The sequence below is a fragment of the Miniopterus schreibersii genome (assembly GCF_964146895.1).
Source record: "Miniopterus schreibersii genome assembly, chromosome: 2".
Lineage (NCBI taxonomy): Eukaryota > Metazoa > Chordata > Mammalia > Chiroptera > Miniopteridae > Miniopterus > Miniopterus schreibersii.
Window position 1 is genome coordinate 142,218,697 of NC_138102.1, and position 22,428 is coordinate 142,241,124.

A 22,428-nucleotide genomic window follows, 5' to 3' on the forward strand; every position below is an offset into this window, starting at 1 on the left:
TCTCACTTTACTGAAGGTTTTTATCATAAATGGGTGCTGGATTTTGTCAAATGCTTTTTCTGCATCTATTATATGATCATACGCTTTTTATCTTTCATTTTGTTCATGTGGTATAGCATGTTGATTTGCGGACATTGTACCAAACATGCATCCCAGGAATAAATTCTGCTTTATCATAGTGTATGATGTTTTCAATGTATTTCTGAATTTGGTTTGCTAATATTTTGTTGAGGATTTTTGCATCTATGTTCATCCGGGATATTGACCTATAATTTTCTTTGTTGTGTCTTTATCTGCTTTTGTATTTAGGATAATGCTAGCCTCGTAAAATGAGATTGGGGGTCAAGTCTTTCCTCATCTTAAGTTTTTTGGGGTAGTTTGAGGTGTTAGTTTTTCTTTGAATATTTGGTAAAATTCACCTGTGAAGTCACTTTTGGTTCCAGGACTTTTGTTTGTTGGGAGGAGGGAGAAACATCGATATGAGAAACATCGATTGGCTCCTCCTGCATGCACCCCAATGGGGAATCGAGCCTGCAACCTGGGCATGTGCGTTGACTGGGGATTCAACCGGCGACTTTTTGGTGCATGGCATGACGCTCAACTGAGCCACATTGGCTAGGGTTAGGGTTGGGAGTTTTTGATTACTGCTTCAATTTTGTTGGTTGTAATTGGTCTGTTCAGATTTTGTTTCTTCTTGGTTCCTTTTTGAAAGATTGTATGTTTAATGGATTTATCCATTTTGTCCAGATTGTCCAATTTCTTGGCATATTTTTTTGGTGTAATATTTTCTTATAATCATTTGTATTTCTGTGGTGTCAGTTGCTACTTCTCTTTCATTTCTGATTTTAATTTTGGGGGGCCTCCTTTTTTTTAAAAAAAATATATCTTTATTGATTTCAGAGAGAGGAAAGGAGGGGGAGAGATAGAAACATCAATGATGAGATAGTCATTGATCGGCTGCCTAGCCCGCAACCCAGGCATGTGCCCTGACGGGGAATCGAACCCCAATCTCCTGGATCCTAGGTCGATGCTCAACCGCTGAGCCACGCCTGGTAGGGCCCTCTGTTTTTCTTGATGAGTCTGGTTAAAGGTTTCTCAGTCTTGTTTATCTTTTCAAAGAATCAGCTCTTGGTCTCATTGATCTTTTGTATATGTATTTTTTAGACTCTGTTTCATTTATTTCTTTTCTGATATTTTTTCCTTCTTTCTATTCACTTTGGGCTTCGTTCTTTTTGTAATTCCTTTAGATGTAAGGTTAGATTGTTTGAGATTTTTCTTGTTTCTTGATGTAGGCCTGTATTGCTATGAATTTCCCTCTTAGGAATGCTTTTGTTGTGTTCCATTAACTTGGGGTTTTTTTTTCATTTGTCTCAAGGTAACTTCTTTTTTAATCCTCACATGAGGAAACTTTTTCCCCACTGCTTTTGAGAGAGATACAGATACTGATGTGAGAGAGAAACATCAATTGATTGTCTCCTGCACGAGCCCCAACCAGTACTGAGGATCCATCCTACAACCCAGGTATGTGCCCCTGACTGGAAATTGAACCTGTGACCCTTCTATATGCAGGCCAATGCTCTAACCACTAAGCAACACCAGCCAGGGCTCAAGGCATCTTTTGATTTCTTCCTTGACCTGTTAACCTATTGTTTAACATGTTATTTATTTAGCCTCCATGTGTTCGTATTTTTTCTCTCTCTATTGTAATTGACTTCTAGTTTCATCCCATTGTGGTCAAAGATGCTTGATATGATTTCAATCTTCCTAAATTTACTGAGACTTGTTTAGTGTCCTAACATGTGGTCTATCCTGGAAAATGTTCCATGTGCACTTGAAAAGAGCGTATATTCTGCTGCTTTGGGGTGAAATGCTCTGAAAATATCAATTAACCCACCTGGTCTAGTGTATCATTTAAGGCCACTGTTTCCTTGACTTTTTTTGTCTGGAAGATCTATGCATTGATGCAATGGGTAAAATCCTCTATTATGACTCTATTATATAATGTTGATCTCTCCCATTATGTTCATCATGAAGATTTGCTTTATAGATTTAGGTGCTTCTGTGCTGGGAGCATAAATGTTTACAAGGATTATATCCTCTTGTTGGGCTGCCAGGTCCCTAGTTAGTAATGCTCATATAACCTTACGCAAGTGCCCATCTCAGCAGGATGACATTAATATCCAAGTTCCATAAGAGCTTTAACACTGCCTTGTTCATCACTCTTCTCCTACTAATGGTTGGCATAGAAAAGGCCTTCAATACACACACATAACTTACCAGTTAAAAACTGTTACATATACTATCAAAGGCAGCAAATTACTGTAAATATCCTGTCACTTTTGAGGAAAAGGATCTCAAACATGAGATGGCACAGGCTTGATGACTAATGCCTGTTTGCTGCAATTTTTACACTGATGAAAGGGGATGGAGTTACCAGAATCTCTCTCTTAAAAACAAGTTAACTGACCTAAATCTCCTCCAAATGACTATCCCTCAAAGATTCCTGCCACACTTTTCCTAGATCAGGCTTCTGAATTCTACAACCTTGATGTCAGTGTTCCTTCACTTTGCTTTATAGTAAAAACAACCAGTACTTATTAAAAATGAAACCTACTTTCTATAAGAGTAATGTTAGATGAATATTGCAACTAGATTTTTATATACTTGTACATTATTTTGTTTCATTATAACCTGACTTTCCTTTGAATTAGCTATCAAGCCCTTAAGTCAAATTTCACTCACTTTATTTCATTTACAGCATCTTCTTGGGAATGTGAATTGCCATTATGACATTAATTCCAAGCCATAATACCTATTTTTATATCCTCCCTATGTCCACATATTTTAACTGGAGAAAAGAACAGGTTTAACCAGCAACTTTGATACAGTTGCTGAATGAATAGACAAATATAGTAAGATTTTCAAAGCTCTAACACATCCCCATTCTTCATGCTCTGGTCAACAAAATTAAAGGGATATTTTATATGCTCAAGATGTGTTCATAGGCAGTGTATTTCCATCACTATAATATATAAATTAACAAATTGATAATACATTTTGTAAGATAGTAAATTGCACTAAGAAAGTGATTGCACGGGTCTACTGAACTTTTGAAATCTAATTCAGGTTTGGATTATAACCACCTTTAAAATTCCATAACCTGATATTGGATTCAAATTAGAAAAACATCTAGGAATAATAATCTAGAATCCTCAGTGGCTTGCACGTCTGTTACATAAGCAGGACTAGGTAACTTGATCTAGTGAGCAAGGCCCTATACCAGAAGTCTGCAGACAGTGGAGAATTTACAAATATTTGTGGATGTCTAGCTGTTAAGGCGCCAAGGACTAGATTCTCTCTGTTGCAGCCAAGCATGACATCTACCCAATATATTATCTTTAAAAAAACTCTTGATATAACCCAGTGACCCCTTACCTCCTCCTATTCTTCAAGCTAATGGGCAACTAGTTTAAGACTCTGGCTTTACAAGATAGCGAGTGGTATAAGTAATCCCACTGGTAACCAGACTTCTTTTCTTCTCATAAGCTGCTGCCAAGTAAATGGAATCTCATTTTAAAAGACCCCATAAATAAAATATTTCATTAGGATTAAATACAAAATTATTGTGTTAAGATTTCTATGTAACCAGGCTCCTTAACAACGTCCTAAACACTTGTAGAACAAAAAATTTCACTATCTTTAGTTTACTGCAACTGGTTCTGAATGAATCAAAACATATGTTATGTAGACCAGAATTTCAAATTTTTCCTCATTTTAAAAGTAGAAATGCATTATACTTAGTGTAATTAACAGAATGGCTATCAGGAAACTTGTCATTTGTATATTAAGCAATATATTTTACATTCAGGAAACTTAATTTTATCAAATGTCCTTTAATTTCAGACAACAATATGATACATGTTGTATAAGAAGCACACAACAGTTTTGCAGTACAATTTCAAAGTGTATAGAAATTGGAATACAGAAGTTAAACACTGGTGTACTGACAGCATTTGTGAACTTTGGAAAAACTGCATATAAAACTTAGAATCCAGATATTAGCCAATCTGAAACTTTACTTCCTAGAATATAAAATGATACTTTGAGAGGCAAAATATTTTTTTTTTACTAAACAAACTATATAAACATTTAAAATAATCATTAAAAACTCAACTTTAGAATTTATAAAGATTAGCTATAAAAATATATTGGCAGTCACTTTTATAAATGTACCATTCACTACATTACAAAATAGTCTCTAACATAAAATTGCTTTAATAACTGTACTATTTTAGAATCTGATAAATCTTACATTAAATCGATTATAAAATCTTGGAAAACTTTGGTATACGTCTTCAGAAGGGTTTTAAAAAATACTCTATCACCTCAAGGGCCTGTAAACATTCCATTCTATTAAAGCACAACAGAGTAAGTAATGTATATTCAACTGCTCAAAGAGTACAGAATCAAAAAACAATCTGCTATATATTTGTAGAAAATCACCATTCCCAGAATAACCCAAAAATAAACTATTTAAAAGTGTCAAACTTTTAAACAGTTTTCTTTCCATTCTGATAATAAATGTTATAAAAACACCACACCCCATTCATGTACCTTAGACGCCTGTTAGGACAAGGCCTCAAAAAATAGTTTAACCCAGTCTTCAAAACGCTTTCAAGTCCAATAAACAAACTTAAAAACCCATTTAAAAGACTTGACAATAGAACAAGTATATGTAATCAGAACACATAATTATTTATATTTAGTTATGTATTAGTTTTTCTTTTATATTGGTAATTTAGAATTTATTGGCAGAAAAAATACACACACACACACACACACACACACACAAATTGAAAAAAGTAAATTTTAGGAAACAGTATGAAATGCAGACCTATAGGGTAAATTGATTTATTTTTAAAAATTTACCAAATTTCATCTTATCTGCCACTTTTAGATTATTGACTACTGTTATTTAGAAAATTCAAACTGGTGAATGTTCATTTCCTGCTTCTTGAGTATGTGTAATTTTTACAGAGCTTCCAGTTGTGCCAGTATCTTCCTTGAGGTCATTTTCCACTTTATCCTCTGTCACTAGATCTCTCGCATAAGACATTTATCTTTCAGTTGCAAAAGCCTAAATGAAAGCTTCTTTTTTGACCTTTTAATTTATAAAACTCCACTAAGAAGAAAAATCCATCTAAATTTTTAGGCAAGTCCACAAAATATTTTCTTTCTCAAGAATCAAACACTTTTATGGGAATAAAGATCCTTCAAAGTTTTTAACTCTTCTATTAGAGTTTTATTTTGATTTTCCAGGACTGCAACTCGATTTTCCAGGCATTTCACATATTCTTTCTTCTTTCTGCGACATTCTCGAGCAGCTTCTCTAAATGTAAGCATTAAAAACCAATGTTAGAAAAAAATTCATGTTCTTTAAAGTGGTAAATGTGCTTCAGTAATTTTCCCTGCTCATCTTTTTTTCCTCATTTAAAAAATTGATGTATCATCTGTATACAGTGAAATATAGATCTGAAGTGTAGAATTCAGTCAGTGTGTGTATATATCTATATGTCTTTATTGATTTCAGAGAAAGGGAGGGAGGAGGAGGGAGGGAGAGAGAGAAACATCAGTGATGAGAGTCACTGATCGCTTGCTTCCTGCACACCCTCTGTTGGGGATCGAGCCCGCAACCCGGGCATGTGCCCTGACCGGGAATCGAACCTCGATCTCCTGGATCCTAGGTCGATGCTCAACCACTGAGCCATGCTTCCCAGGCAGAATTCAGTTACTTTTGGCAAATGCATATACCTGTATAACCCACACACACCTATCAAGACAGAACATTTTTATTGCCCCAGAAAGTTCTCTCATGCCCATTCCTAGTCAGTCCTCTCCTCCAGCAACTACTGCTGTGATTTTGCCACAAGTGAGACTTTTCCTTACCTAAGACTTGATATAACAGTCATACAACATATACTTGTGTGTGTGGCGTCCTTTTATTTGGTGTATTTTTGAGGCTCCTCATGTTGCTGTGTGCTGGTTTGTTCCTTTCTATATTTGAGGTCCTAGTTCACTGTCTGAATATCAGCAGTTTGTTGATCCATTGTCCTGGGCTGCTTCTAGTTTGAGCTGCTGTGCATGCTCTTGTGCCAGTCTCTTTGTGAACGTATGTCCTATTTCTCTTCAATAAATACTAAGGAGTAAAGTTTATGGGTCCTCTGCTTAATTTTTGACCCACAGATTCTTTAAATTAATTTTCCTTTTAAGTTAATTTTAATTTATTGAATACAAATAAATTTTTTCAATACACTTTATTGTAATAAATACAAACAGTGCTTGATACTCAGTTTTGTACATGTCCTCATAGAATATTTCTATGAAGTCACATACAAGTTTTATATACATATAGATAGAAATAAAAAGTATTATTTTGCGTATACTATGTATTGTAGATATTATCTGCAACTTGTTTTACAGTTTTAATGTTGTTTCTATGTTGGTACAAAGATTTTTCCATGTCGACATTTTGTTGTTAATTCCCATTTCCCTAGCTACTAATGCGATTGAGCATTTTTCAAAACTTTTATTGGTCTTTTGGATCTACTCTTATGTAAATTGCCTATTTATACCCTTTGTCCCTTCATACTTTTTGGCCACTTTACAATGAGAAATTACTAGAAAGACAACCTAGGAACTTTCTGTGAATTATACATATTAATCCTTTACCTGTTTTTACATTATCTTCTCATCATTTGACTTCTCATATTTTTATATCATGTCATAAGTGCTCTTTAGTCTTTCTTTTTCTTGGCTTAAATTAAAATGCCATGCACTACATAGTTCTCTCTAAATTTTATCTTAGAAATTTTATTGCTTAATTTTCACAATTAAGTCTTTAATCCATCTGAAATTACTTTTGTTCATTGTATAAAAAAATAGAAATCCAATTTAATTGGATTCTTCCAAATGTGGAGTTGACTATGTATCTTTATTAAATAAACCACCCTTCACAAGTGTACTTAACTAGCACAAAAGGCTATTTCTGGCCTCTCTATGCCATTTGCTAATGTTATTACTGTCTGCCCCTTTGCTGATACCAAGTTTTGATTACAATGGCTTTAGAGTATGATTCAATGCCTAACAAGACAAAGTAACCTCTTTCTGTTCTTGAGCATTCTTGAATCCTTATTTCTTCTTTGTAAATTTTTAGCTTATTTTGTCCAACTTTACAAAGATCTACAAAGAATCTAACTTGAATCACATTAAATTTATGTAAATTCTGGGAGAATGTTTATTAACTGCCTTCATCAAAGAACATAGTATTTTCTGTTCGTTCAGATACTGTTTTACCTGTGATTAAGGTTTTTAAAATGTGGACCCTATGCCTTTCCTGTTAAATTTACTAAGTATTTTATGACTTTTGTCACTAATCTGAATGTAATATTACTTCCCATTATTATTTTCAAGATGGTAATTCATAGTAGAAAAAACCCCACCTTACTAAACTTCCTTATAAATTACTACACTTTAAAATATTTTAATGAAGTAGTACACACAAAAGATTGTATGTGGTGTAGGTATGTTATGAAGCATAGTAAAATGAACACCTGTAAACCTAATACCCAGCTTACTATAAGAAAACGTTATCCATATTGTTGAAGGGCCCTCGGTGCTATCCCTGATTCCATCTATACCCCTGCCTCCTGCCCAGAAGCAATTATTAGCTTTAATCTTCTGCTATTTCTATAGTTTTAGTACATATGTATATGCCCCTAAATTATGTATCATTTAGTTTACTTATTTTCTAAAATTTATTATAAAATATACTTTATGTATGTTGTTGCAACTTGCTTTTTTCACTCAACTTTATTTTTCTAATGTTTATTCATGTCCCTCAATCATTACAAATGAACACTATTATGCTGTATAAAATGAATCACAATTTATGTACCCATTCTGTTGTTGATGGTTATTTGGGTTGTTTCCCGATTTTTGCTGCTATGAACATTCTTGCACATACTTCCTACAAAAGTCTCAGTACCATACACAGAGTAAAACAGCTGAGTCACAGGGCAGATCCAGGCCAACTGTACAAGATAAGGGCCAATTAATTTCCAAAGTGCTTATACCAATTTACACTCCCATAAGCAGTATGTGAGTTCCATTGTTCAAATCGTTGCCAGCTCCTGATTAGACTTTGGGACAAATGGTACCTATGTGTGTGGTATTAATTTGCATTTCTTTGATTACTGATAAGGGTGAGCAATCTTTCATATGGTTATTAATGATTTGTGTTTTCTAAGAAATGCCTATCTATATATTTTGACATTTTTCTGTTGGGCTGTACTTTTCTTATTTAGAAGATCTTTATATTTTTTCCAAAGAAATATTTTTTTTGGTTAGATATGTTACAAATATCTTCTATAGGTTTGAAGCTTATATTTTCACTTGCTTTACATTATCTTTTAATTAACAGAAGTTATTAATTTTAATGAAAATTCACTAATCTTTCATGTTAATGTTTGTGTGTGCTGTTTTGTTTAAGGGATCTTTCCCTATACCTGAAACCATGAGATTCTATATTTTCACCTGAAAGTTTTAAAATTTCATTTTATTTTTATGTGTTTGATCAATCTAGAATGATTTTTGTGTATGGTGTGAGGAAGAAATCCAGTATTTTTGCACATAAAAATTACTAATTATCCTAACACCATTTACTGAAGAGTCCCTCCTTCCCCCATAATCTGCCCTATCATATCAAGGTTTCATGTGTTCATGGATCTGTTTCTGAGTTCTCTACTCTATTTCATTGGTCATTTTGTTTATCTCAATGCCAGTATCACACTATTTAATTACCACAACTTTAAATAAAGCTTGATTATCTCCTCACCTTATTCTTGTCTGGAATATTTTGGCTGTTCTTGGCCCTTTACTCTTCTATACATTTTAGTATCAACTGGTCAATTTCTTCAAACAACCTTTTTGGGTTTTGATTGGAACTGCATTGAATCTATGGATCAATTGGGGGGAAAATAGTCATCTTTATAATACTGAGTTTCTATATCTATGGACATAGAATATATTTCTCCATTTATTTAGATCTTAATGTCTTTCAAAAACATTTCTTTTGTTGATAAAATAAATGATGCCTTTTAAATATTTACCAAACTCTTTACTGCTGATGTAAAGAAATACAACTGATTTCTGAAAACTGATTTTATATCTAGCAACCTTAGGGCTCATTACTTCTAACAATTTTTCTGTAAGTCCTTTTGGGTTCTTTTATTGATAGGCAATTATATAAAAAATAGTGTAATATTTTATTTCTTTAATTTAAATCCTTATAATTTTTCCCTTTTTTTCTTGTTTTACTAAACTGGCAAGGTTTCCAGTACAAACTGTTTATTTTTCAAGCTTTCAAATAAATAGTTTGTAGATGATTCTCCTGGATATTCTAAGCAGATGAATATATCTTTGCAAATAACAGTTTTATTTTACTTTTCCAATTTTTTATCATTTTGATGGTCTCTTAATCTTTGATGATTTTCAGGACATCTTTTTTTTCTTTAACTATATATACTTTCCCTTTCTCTATTAGATAACTGAAGATTTTACAAAACTCACTCTGTTGTCTGCTTTTCCTACTGACTCTTGTCCCTGAAAGGCAATGTAGCATTATCTAAAACTCTGGACTCAGAAACGTAGACCTATGAGTTTAAATCCAACCTCTATCACTTACTAAGCAATGTAAACTTGGACAAGTAGCTTAACCTCTCTAGGCCTCAGTTTCCTCATCTCAAAAACAAAGGGAGGGGGAATAGTATTATTTACACCACAAAGATTTTGGTGAAAATTACATAAGGGCTTGGCACATATCATGATGGAGGCCTAACTCCTTGGGTAGTCTGTGATTTTTCAACTTATATTTGTCAGAACTCAATGTATGGGAATTCATTAAAGCCTGACTGAGATTGCTTTCCTCCAAGCAATTGGGTCTCTATGGACCTGGACCCATTTTAAAATTATAATTCTCAGCTTATGGGTGTAGCACTTCTTGAACCTCGACTTCGTGAAGAATAACTTCTGATACAGTTTCCCAGCTTGTACAGACAGTCCCAGGCCTCTGTCCCTAGTCTCCCCTGCATACTAAAGGTACACCAATCACAAAGATCTGAATTTATCGTCAGGTTACACGGGGGCTGCTTCGTGGTCTTGTGCTTCTGGTTTATTCCTGACCTCAAAATAATTCTCTTACTTTCCTATAGGCTCATCCAGTCATTTAAAAATATGGTTTTTATATTTCATCAAGCTTTAAAACTATTACATAGCTGAGGTCATATTGTCAGAAAGAGGTCTCATTCTAGTAACTTTTAACAATTCTTTTGGGTTGCCTAGGTATACAATTATATCATAAGCAAAGAAATACAATTCTTTATTTCTGATATTTATATAACTTCATTTCCTTATTTTACTGCATTTGTTGGAACTTCCAAAATGAGTCTCTGCTTTGTTACCAAGTTCATTTACAGTGATGCTTGCTCTTAGTTTTTAGTAAAGAAACATTTTATCTTGAATTAAATGCATCCATCTGATCCTTTTATAGTAATCTTCATTGTCTTAGAAAATCATCCTTTTATCCTAATTTTCTACCTTATTGGTGAGGAGCTGAAAATAGAATCCTATTGTAATTTTTAAAATTTGTTGTATTTATAGTTATTTAGCTTTTTTTGTTTCTAATATAGTTTATTGGTGTCTTTTTTCTCTCTCCTTAGCTTGAACACATTGCAGAAGGCTACATGTTATATTCTTTTTCTCAAAGAACCACTGGTTTTTCATGCCTGATGTACGTATTGTGCATATAGCAATGTTTAAAATACATTTAAAAGAAAAGTAAATGTTCTGGGGGTTAATTACTAATCTATTTTCATGATCAAAATTCATTTTTAGGAGCATTTCTGAATCAGTAAGTAAACTAGGTATTAGGCAGAATCCCACTAATTCTTTCTTCTTGCTGTGGCAAGCAGCAGATTATTATTTTCATTTAACTTTGTCAGCCCAACAAGAACAAAATATATTATTTGAAAAGCTTTGCTTAACAGTGCTCTTCAAAGGACTGAACTCTAGGTCATATATTAAATAAAGAGATTGAGCAATGGGACTCACTGATCCATTGGAAATAAACTAGACATAATCAAACACTCAGTAAAACAAAGCTGATATAAATCTCTCTCCTTATTTCTAATATACAATTCCAGTTAACATCTGGTTATGTTTTGAGATTTACAAAAACATTATCATTCTGGCAGTATAATTTTACTACCCACCTGTTTTTCATCAACCTTATTTCTCTCTTTAATTGGGGGTCATCTGTCTTAGTTGTTTGAGATGTAAGAGTCACAGGAGATGTCATCACCACAGTCTGTGGCAGGGAAGTAGCTGAAGGTGTGGTCCGGATCTGATATGTCTGCATATCTCCTGATGCAGCTGTGTGGCCAAAAGAATAAGTAAATTCGTAAGTGTCTTTAAAAGAACTTTGGGATGCTTTCTATACACACTTGAACATACTTACTTTGTACAACCACCTGGTTGCTGGGCACAAGTATTTGCTGTCCATCAGAGGTCTGTGCATACTGGAGAATTGTTGTACCTTGCTGAGTACTGCCTGAATTTGTCATGGTTAGTGTCTGAAGTCCCTGTACTCCATCTGTGCCTGGACTGGCCAGCTGTAAGGCTCCATTTGGGGCAATGGCAACTTTAACCAAAGAGAGAACATAGCTATTATTAGACTATACAACACACTAATTGCAAAGGATTCATGAAAAACAAAAAACACTATTAAAACAGGCTTGAAAGGAGGTCCACTTGACAACTGTTGACCACTCTGGGTGAACCATATGTAAAAGAAATAAAATGGCATTTCTTTATAAAATTCTATAGTTCAGATGCACCAATCTTAGTGGTCAAAACACATTTTGGGCTCGATGATCCACTCCATGCTGATTGCTAATGTTGTCACAGCACTTCTAGAGTACTAAGAGGGCACTGAGGGCTGACTTTTAAAGGAAAAATAAGTAGAAGGAAACATTAATATAGCTTGTAATTTTTTTCAAAAGCAGCATAAAAAAGCCCTAGCTGGTTTTGCTCAGTGGTTAGCGTATTGGCCTGTGGACTGAAGGGTCCCAGGTTCAATTTTGGTCAAGGGCATGTACCTCGGTTGCAGACTCGATCCCCAGCCCCAGTCAGGGAGCGTGCGGGAGGCAACTAATTGATGTGTGTCTATCACATCCATGCTTCTCTCTTTTCTCTCTCTCTCCTTCCACTCTCTCTGAAAAGCAATGGAAAAAACATCCTCGGGTGAGGATAAAAAAAAAAAAAAGAAATATATAAAAGATTGTAACAAAAATATTTTTAAAAAGATAAGTGCACATATAGAAATCTTCAAATAGGATAATAAGTTACATAATGAAAACACAAATCCTCATACTCTGTTTCTTAGCTCAGCTCTCTAGTGGTAACTGCTGTTAGACAAGTTAAATGTTATTAAATGATATTTTAAAAATGTAATCTATTCAGTCACTTCCGAGCAAAAATCACCAATAGAGTTAAGTCATCAGAAAGCCACGGCATTAATAAGCTCCCCACAGCCTTTCTCACTGAATTTTACTTAATGTTAATGCTTTCCCTTGAAAGCTTAAATGAAATGCCCCCCATGATGCATGACATCTTAGCATTATGCAGTTCCCACATAATAAATCCCCTTCAGAATCTAATGCCTCATCTCTATACGCTCTTTTCAGATTATAGTTATGTAACATGTTTTCCCCTTTTATGCTTTGCCTACCATGAAGCCAAAATACAGTTGTCTGTGTATTTTAATTAAAAATAAAATGTTCAGGAATTTCTAATTATTCCCTCCCTCACTGGCACACAACAAATATTCCCAAATACTTTAATTTATATAAGGTTAGAAGACATTAAAATTGTTTACATGCAGAGATTTGTTTTAAACTTATAATAGCAATTACTTTTTTTTTAATCCTTACCTGAAGAGTGAGGACATTTTTTCCATTGATTTTAGAGAGTGGGAGGGAGGGGGGAAGGGGAGACAGAGAGAGCAGTGGGGGAGAGAGAAACATGTAAATATGTTTTCCCTTCCTTATGGTTTTCCTAATAACATTTTCTATTCTCTAGCTTACTTTAAGAATATAGTATATAATACATATAACATACAAAATATGTGTTTTAAGTTACACTTTATGTTACCAGTAAGGCCTTTGGTCAACAGTAGGCTATTATTTATTAGTAATTAAGGTTTTGGGGGAGTCAAAAGTTATATGCAGCCCAGCTGCCATGGCGCAGCAGCTGAACATTGACCTATGATCCAGGAGATTGAGGTTCCATTCCCGGTTGGGGCACATGCCAGGGTTGCAGGCTCGATCCCCAGCAGGGGGCATGCAGGAGGCAACCGATCAATGACTCTCTTGTCATTGATGTTTCTCCCTCTCCCTTCCTTTCTCTGAAATCAATGAAAATATATTTTGGGAAAGAAAAGAGAAAAAGTTATGTGCAGATTTTTACTGCATGAGGAATCAGCACTCTAAACCCCGTGTTGTTCAAGGGTCAGCTGTATTTGTATCAAAATATGTGAAATTATACTCAAATATATAGATATATACCATTTGATGTTACATGTGTGATACTACAGAATTGCTTTCATTTTTGCAACAGATCTTCCTATTCTTGTTTAACATGTCTATTTACCTCGTTGAATGTACACTAAATCTGCATGGTACAATACAGTAGCAATTAGCCACATTTCAACTGCTATTTAAAGTAACTAAAGCCCGGCAGGGCGTGGCTCAGCGGTTAAGCATCGACCTAGGATCCAGGAGATCAGGGTTCGATTCCCGGTCAGGGCACATGCCCAGGTTTCGGGCTCCATCAATGACTCTCTCATTATTGATGTTTCTCTCTCTCTCTCTCTCCCCCCCCCGCCTGAAATCAATAAAGATATGTTAAAAAAAAAATTAAAAAAATAGCCCCAGCCGGGTATGGCTCAGCGGTTGAGCGTCGACCTAGGATCCAGGTGATCGGGGTTTGATTCCCGGTCAGGGCACATGCCTGGGTTGCGGGCTTGATCAATGACTCTCTCATCATTGATGTTTCCATCTCTCTCTCTCCCTCTCCTTTCCTTGCTGAAATCAATAAAGATATATATATAAAAAAAAAAAGATTAAAAAAAACAAAAAAACTAGAACCAAACAAAAAAAATCAGTTCCTCAGTCTCATCAGCCACATTTCAACTGCTCAACAGTCAAACGTGGCTTAGTAACTAGTGTACTGGATAATGCAGATAGAGAACACTTCCATCATTAAGGAAGTTCTATTGGATCATGCCGCCCCAAATACTAGTTTACTTTACGTACAGGAAAAAGCAGTGTGTATAGGGGTTGGTACTACCCATGGTTTCTGGCATCCACTGGGGGCCTTGGAATGTATCCTGTGCAGATGGGAGGTGGGGTGAGGGGTGCTGTATCGTAATTGTCTTAAAAAATTCTGGGGGGGCATATGCAGGGAACAAACTGACGACAGCCAGAGAGGAAGGGGTTTGGGGGACTGGGTGAAAAGGTGAAGGGATTGAGAAATATAAATTGATAGTTACAAAATAGTCACGGGGATGTAAAGTTCAGCACCGGGAAAATAATAAATATTATTCGAACAAGTATGTATGGTGCCAGGTGGGTACTTGAATGATCAGGGGGATCACTTTGTAAATTATATAATTATCTAACTACTATGTTATATGCCTGAAACAAATATAAAATGATATTGAGTGTCAATGGTAGTTGAAAATTAAAATTTTGGAGGGGAAATAGTAATACATGTGTATGGTAAAAAAAAATAAATTCAGTTTCATTTAAAATGAAAGTGAACCTCCCAACTGCCTCTGACCTATGCTCCCAAGTTGCCATCCTTGCAATCATTATTCCCAGTTTCTTATGTGTCCTCAAGGAGGTATTCTATTTTTATTCTTTAAATCATTTATTCATAACAAATTTTGCTGAAAGCCTACTATGTGCCAGGCCCCATATGCCAAGGACATAGTTGTGAACAAGACAAAGTTCTTTCCCTCAAGAAATGTACACAGATTAGCTAATAAATAAGGAACTTGATAATTACATAATTAAATTATGTACTTTTTAATAACTACATATAAATGCTATAAAAATATTATAAAATAAAGAAAACTAAAGGGAGGAACAGCGTATTTTATTTTTTGTTAATCCTCACCCAAGGATATATTTTTTCCATTGATTTTTTTTTTTTTTTTTTGGGGGGGAGGAGAGTGAGGGAAAGAGAGAAATATCCAAGTGAGAGAGAGACATCAATTGGTTGCTTCCTGCACACACCCCAGCTGGGCAAGTACTGAACCTGCAACCCAGGTAGAAGCCCTTGACCAGGAGTAGAATCTCTGACCCTTTGGTGTGAGGGCCAATGCTCTAACGATGGAGCCACACTAGCCAGGGCAGAGCAGCATATTTTAAAAAGAGGAGTCTCTCTGAGGAGGTGACATTTAAGCAGAGCAGGAGTGAGGATACAAGCCAGGTGAGGATCTGGGAGAAGAACATGCCAGGCAGTGGGATGACAATGGCAAAGATCCTGAGGGAGAAAGAAGTTTCTTGCATTTAAATAACAGGAAGAAAGTCTGTGTGGCCAGAGTACCACCAAGTGGCAGGAGATGACATTGGAGTTGTAAGCAAGACCATATCCTGAATCTAATGCCTTGTAGGACTTAATTCTAAGTGTGGACGAAAAGGGGCCACATGCTAACCTGACAAGCTCAGGTAAGGCTTGCATGGTGGCCCTGCAAACCCAGAAACCTAAAGTAACCACAAAGGATGGTCTGAAATGAAAACTTTTTTAACTAAAAGTTTATGGTGGGTAGTCATGTCCTAGGCAGGTATCTTCCCTGACAAAGGTCAATCTTTTTTAAAAAATATATCTTTATTGATTTCAGAGAGAAAGAAAGCAAGGGAGAAAGAGAGAAACATCAATGATAAGAGAGTCACTGATCGGCTGCCTCCTGCAGGCCCCCGACTGGGGATTCTTCCAGCAACCCAGGCATGTGCCCTGACTGGGAATCGAACCCTGATCGCCTGGACCCTAGGTCGATGCTCAACCGCTGAGCAGCGCCCGGCCCCTTGACAAAGGTCAGTCTTTACCTTAACTAATTCTATTGTCTTTTGCATCTACAATAACATTCCTTTGGAATGTCAGGGTAACTCCCCTTTTTCCAGACCCCTCAGGGCACAACCAATGCACCAGGGCAGGGACCATAAATTGTTGACTGTTAACTGTCTCTTACCCACCTATGTAAAAGATGTGTCTATCATTTTACTCTTTATCCAATCCCAGAGGTTTCCCTGCTTTGCATTCTCCCACCTCCCTAATCTATCACCAATGGATTTCATGGAACCCACTTACATCTTCTCCTTTGATTGTAATGCATAAAACAAGGTGCAAAACTGCCATTCTCTGGAGCATCATGTCAAATCCATTAAGGTTCTGCTTCCCTGCATTTGTTGACAATTTGGCTCAAACTTACAAAAATCCTTCACAAGTTTGAATGTTTCTTACATTAACATAAGCAAGAGTGGTGTGATCTAATTGACATTTTAAATCATTTTGGCTGCAGTACAGAAAACTATTAGAATAAGTATGGAAACAAGACAACCAACTGGATGCCTACTGCAGTAATTCAGATGTGTGAAAACCAAGGTGGTGGTATTGACTGGAGATGTTGAAAGATGAAACACATTATTTTGTGGCAAGAACCAATCAGATTTGAAGAACGGGGGTTAGGAGTAGAGGGAGAGATTATCTACAAATGGACAGCCCAAATGAATTGCTTGGGGTGATGGACTATATCTTGTTTTTTAATCCTCAACCAAGGATATGTTTTTTTATTAATTTTAGAGAGAGAGGAAGGGGGGGGGAGAGAAACATCGATGTGTGAGAGAAACATCTATCAGTTGCGTCTGTACAGGCCCCAGCCAGGGATCAAACCCACAATCTAGGTATGTGTCCTGACCAGGAATCGAACTCACAACCTTTTGGTGCACAGGATGATGCTCCAACCAACTGAGCCACCTGGCCAGGGCTAGTGGACAGTATCTTGATAGTGGTGGTGGCAGTTAGACAATTCAATGCATTTGTCAAACACACTTTTACCCCAAACTAAGTGTATCATTTATAAGCTGTGTGACTTTAGGGACAGTAACTAACTCTATAAGCCTCAGTTCCCTTATAAATTGATAACTGCCTAACTTACAAATTTTAAGTAGTGAGAATGCTAAAAAGTACTTCGCGTTATTTCTGGCTCAGTAATCATCACGATTGAAGTATAACAGTCTACACACCCCTTCTTTACATGGAAAGGTTAGTTTTTGTGTGTCTATCAGGTGTAAATTTTTTCTATACATACTGTACTGTCCGGTGCTAGTCTGATAGATGGAAGTTGGAACAGACATAGAAGTGACAGCAGACACTCCAGGATTTTCTCCGTCTCCTTTTCTGCCCCTTGTATCTTCAGAAGATAGATCTTTCAAAATTTTTCTGTGAAAAACAGAACTTTATTAATGTTGGTAATGTGGAGATGGCAGTCCTAGACGACTCTGTTGGGCATTTGTAGAATAGTCACAGTAGTTCTTCAACCTGTTTATATATCAGAATCACCTGGAGTTTTTTATTGAATCCAGATTCCCATCTGCTACCTCTTAAGAGTGAGTGAGTGAGCAGGAAGGCTAGAGTTCCAGAATCCATTTAACGAGCTGCCTGCATGGTCTTATGCAGCCAGCCTATCATGGGACTGTGAAATATTGTGCCCGTTTCTTTTTCATTTTAAGTTATGAAACATTTTGAGCATAAAGAAAAGTAAAGAAAATAAAAACACCTATGTACCATATACCAAGAACCAATAGATGCAAATATTTTGCTATATTTATTTCAGGTATCTTATTTTTAATAGGAATTAAGTTACAGATATGTCACCACCAATCCCTTTTCCTTCTTTTCTCCTCCCTTAAAGAATACTATTAAATTGCTGTGTATCATTCCCATATATGTTACTTTATTTTTATTACATAGCATTTAGAGATATTATTTGCCATTGTTTTGTGTTCTTCCTCATCTTTCTGACTCAATCTTAGTGAGCCTTAGGGAGCAGTTTTTTGGATGACTTCTCTGTCTATATTCTTTCTGGTGATACTCAAATTCCATGGGCTTTCTTGAAAACCTTATATATAGCCCTGGCTGGTGTGGCTCAGTTGGTTGAGCATTGTCCTGTGAACGGAAAGGTCTCTGGTTCAATTCCTGGTCAGGGCACAAGCCCAGGTTGTGGGTTCAGTCCTGGATGGAGCACATAAGGGAGGCAAGTGATAGATGTTTCTGTCTCATGTCGATGTTTCTCTCCCTCCTCCCTTCCTCTCTCTCTAAAATCAATAAAAACATATTAAAAAAAACACCTTACGTATACTGATGACCCTTCAAATGATATTTCCCCAACCTCTCTCCTGACTAATATCCAACTATGTATTGAGTATTTCCACTCAATAGGCACCTTAAACTTAACGGATCCAAAATGTAATGTCAGATATCCTTCCATCCCTGGCAGTCTTCCCCACATCAGTAAATATCAACTGTATTCTCCAAAAATCTTGGTCATCCTCTCTGCTTTCTCACAAACCCATATTAAAGTCATAAGCAAATTTCATTTAATCTTTAAAATACATCCAGATTTGTACACACCCTCTCCATCTCCACTGCTGCACCCAGTGTCTATGCCGTCACCACCTCTTGACTAGACAGTCACAATAGCCTCTACAGTCCTCCTTTAGCCTACCCTTCTCTTGCTACAGTCTGTTCTCCACATAGCAGCCAGTCATCTTTTTAAAATGTCAGATCAAGTCACTCATCTGAATGGCTTCCTAACTCAGAATAAATGACATGGCCTACAAGGCCATAACTTGTCCCCCGTGACCTCTCCAACTTCTCTCCTTTCTTTATATTCTTGCAGCCTCCCCCACTACAGGATTATTAATTTTATTAATTTTTCCCCCAAAGAACCAGCTTTCAGTTATGTTTATTAGTTTTCTCTTTTCAAGTTCATTGATTTCTGCTCTTTATTTCTTTTCTCTTGCTTGCTTTGAGTTTATCCATGCCTCCCCTACAAGTATCTTAAAGTGGAAACTTACATTATTGATTTGACTTTACTTCTTTTATAATATAGCATTTAATTCTATAAATTTTCCTCTAATCCCCACTGACTCAGTTACATCCCACAAATTTTGACATTCTGTGTTTTCATTTTCAGTCAGTTCAAAATATTTTCTAATTTCCCTTAAGATTTCCTGTTTGGGCCATGGATTATTTCTAAATGTGTTGTTTCATTTCCACGGGTCTGGGTTTCTAGTCTAATTCAAGTATAATCAGAAAGAATATACTCTACGTGATTTCAGTTCTAAATGTTAAGGTTTGTTATGACCCAGGATGTGGTCTTTCTTGGTGGATGATCTTTGTGCACGTAAAGTGTTCTAAAAATGCGAACCAGGTCCACTTGGTTGATGGTATTGTTCAGTTCTATAGTAGTACTGATTTTGTGACCTCAAGTTCTGTTGGATACTGAGGTAGGTGTGCGGAAACCTTCAATTATAACTGTGGATTTATTTAACGTTTCAGTTCTGTTTTTGATACATCCGTTTCGAAGCTCCGTTGCTAGGTGTATACACATTTAGGACAGTTGCAGTGGTTCATATGGAGTATATGTTTAGCATTTTGAAGAACTACCAGACTGTTGCCATAGCGATCATCCCATTTTACATTCTCAACAACAATGTATGAGTGTTTTAATTCCTCTATATCCTTATCAACACTTATGTCTTTTTAACATTTTAGATATACTAGTGGGTTTAAAGTGGTATCTCAAAATTTTGATTTGCATTTGCCTAATGACAAATGATGTTGAACATTTTTTCATATATTTATTGGCCATTTGTATATTTTCCCTCATTTTTTAACTGGGTTATTTGTCAACAATATTTAGTTTTCTGATTGATGAATGTGGGATGTCTTTTCACTTATTTAGAGCTTTGAAATTTCTTTCAACAAGGTTTTGTAGTTTTCAGTGTACAAATATACTTCTTTTGTTAAATTTATACTTAAATATAATTTAAATGTAAAAATTTAATTTCAGACCTAAGTATTTTACTTTATGCTATAAGTGGAATTGTTTTCTTACTTTCATTTTTAGATTGTTTACTGCTACTGTATTAGACCTACAATTGACTTCTGTAAATTGACTTTGTACCCTGCAAACCTGCTGAACTTTTTCATTGGTTTTACTTTGGTGAATTCTTCTGAATTTTCTGTATATGAGATCACATCATCTGCTAATTGTTTTATTTCTTCCTTTCCAATCTGGATGCCTTTTATTTCATTTTCTTGTCTAACTGCCTAAGTACAATGTTAAATAGAAATAGTGAGCATGGACATTCATAGCCTTGTCTTGTTCCTGATCTTACGAGGGGAACATCCAGTCTTTTACCATTATATATGATATTAGCTATAGGCTTTTGTAGATGCCTTTAATCGGGTTGAGGAAGCTTCCTTCTGTTTGTTTGATGAGCATCTGTATCATTAAAGGGTATTGGATTTTGTCAAATGCTTTTCTGTGTCTGTTGAAAAAATCATTGCAAGTTTTTGTTTTCTATGAATATGATATATTCAGATGTAAAACCAATCTTGTACTCCTGGGATAAATTCTGCTTGATTCATGGTGTATGTAATACCTTTTATACATTGTTGGGTTCAGTTTGTTATTTTGTTGAGGATTTTGTGTCTAGATTCATGAGGAACTTTTTTTTAAAATTTTTTTATCCTCACCCGAGGGCAACTTTTCCATTGTTTTTCAGAGAGAATGGAAGGCGGAGAGAAAAACATCGCTGTGGGAGAGACACATTGATTGGTTGCCTCCCACCCGGGGACTGAGCCTGCAACCGAGGTGCATGCCCTTGGCTGGAATCAAACCCGGGACCCTTTAGTGCACAGGCCAATGCTCTAACCACTAAGCCAAACTGACTACGGCTTAGTCTGTAGTTTTATAATGTCTCTTTTTGTTGTTGTTAATCCTCACCTGAGGATATATTTTTCCCCAATCACTTTTAGATAGAGGGGAGGGGGAGAAAGAGATGGGGGGGGCAGGGAGGGAAAAACATTGATATGAGAGAGAGACATTGACTGGTTGCCTCCTGCATGTGCCCCAACTAGGGCTGGGGAACAAACTCACAACCCAGGTACATGCCCTTGACCGAGAATTGAACCCATGACCCCTCAGTGCGTGGGCTGACGCCCCAACCACTGAGCCACACCACCAGGGCTATAATCTGTCTTTTAATTAGTGAGTATAAAACATGTCTTCTTAATTATTAATATGGGTAATCAACCATTTTATTATTTGCTTTCTGGTTTTTTAGTTCTACATTCTTTTGGATTTGAAGACTTTTCAGAACTCTGTTTTAATTTACCTATTGTGTGTTTGACCAAATCTCTTTGGATAGCAATCTTAGTGGCTGTTCTAGGGTGTTATAATGTTGATACTTGGTCTACTTAGAACCATTATTTCCCCACTTCAAGGGAACCTTAGAAACCGCACCACCACATTAAATCTCCTTATCCTCCCCTCCTTTATGTTGTAGTTACATATTTAAAAAATTTTTAAATTATAGTTGACATGCAATATTATGTTTGTAGTTTCAGGTACACAACATAGTGATTCATTATACCTTTACAATGCGATCACCATGTTGTCTTATATATTACTTCTGCATACATTGAAAACCCCATTAGACAATGTTTATTTAAAGTGATATTTATTGTTGAAAGTATTACAGATGTCCCCCTTTTGTTTCCCTCCATTGACCCCCCCCCCTTCCCCACACTATTATCTGTCTGCGGGCTATGCAAATATGTGTGTAAGTTCACTGGGTACTCTTCCCGCCCCACCCCCTTCCATTTGAAATAGTTTGGTATGCTTCGATGTATCTGGATCTTTTTTGTTCGTAAGTTCCCCCCCCATTAGATTCTACATATAAGTGAGATCATGTGATCTTCTTGTCTGATCGCTGTGGCTAGGACTTCTAGTACTATGCTGAACAAAAGTGGTGAAAGTGGCCCGGCTGGGTGTGGCTCAGCGGTTGAGCATTGACCTAGGATCCAGGAGATCGGGGTTCGATTCCCGGTTGGGGCACATGCCCGGGTTGCAGGCTCGATCCCCAATGACTCTCATCATTGGTGTTTCTGTCTCTCTCTCCCTCTGCTGTCCTCTCTCTGAAATCAATAAAGATTAAAAAAAAAAAAAAGTGGAAAACA

General features: G+C 36.1%; 1 protein-coding gene across 2 annotated transcripts in view; it reads right to left on the minus strand.

Annotated features, from left to right (window-relative positions):
- Positions 1-3,873: 3,873 nt before the first annotated feature.
- ATF1 (activating transcription factor 1) overlaps positions 3,874-22,428 on the minus strand; it is a 53,786-nt gene continuing 35,231 nt past the window's right edge. For both annotated transcript variants that reach the window (XM_081129556.1, XM_081129555.1), the window contains 4 exons: positions 17,489-17,619; positions 11,573-11,755; positions 11,328-11,487; positions 3,874-5,389 (listed from right to left, as the gene is read on the minus strand). In XM_081129556.1, the coding sequence (XP_080985682.1) occupies positions 5,245-5,389; positions 11,328-11,487; positions 11,573-11,755; positions 17,489-17,619 (619 nt within the window). In that variant the 3' untranslated portion in view covers positions 3,874-5,244. The remainder of the gene's footprint in view (positions 5,390-11,327; positions 11,488-11,572; positions 11,756-17,488; positions 17,620-22,428) is intronic.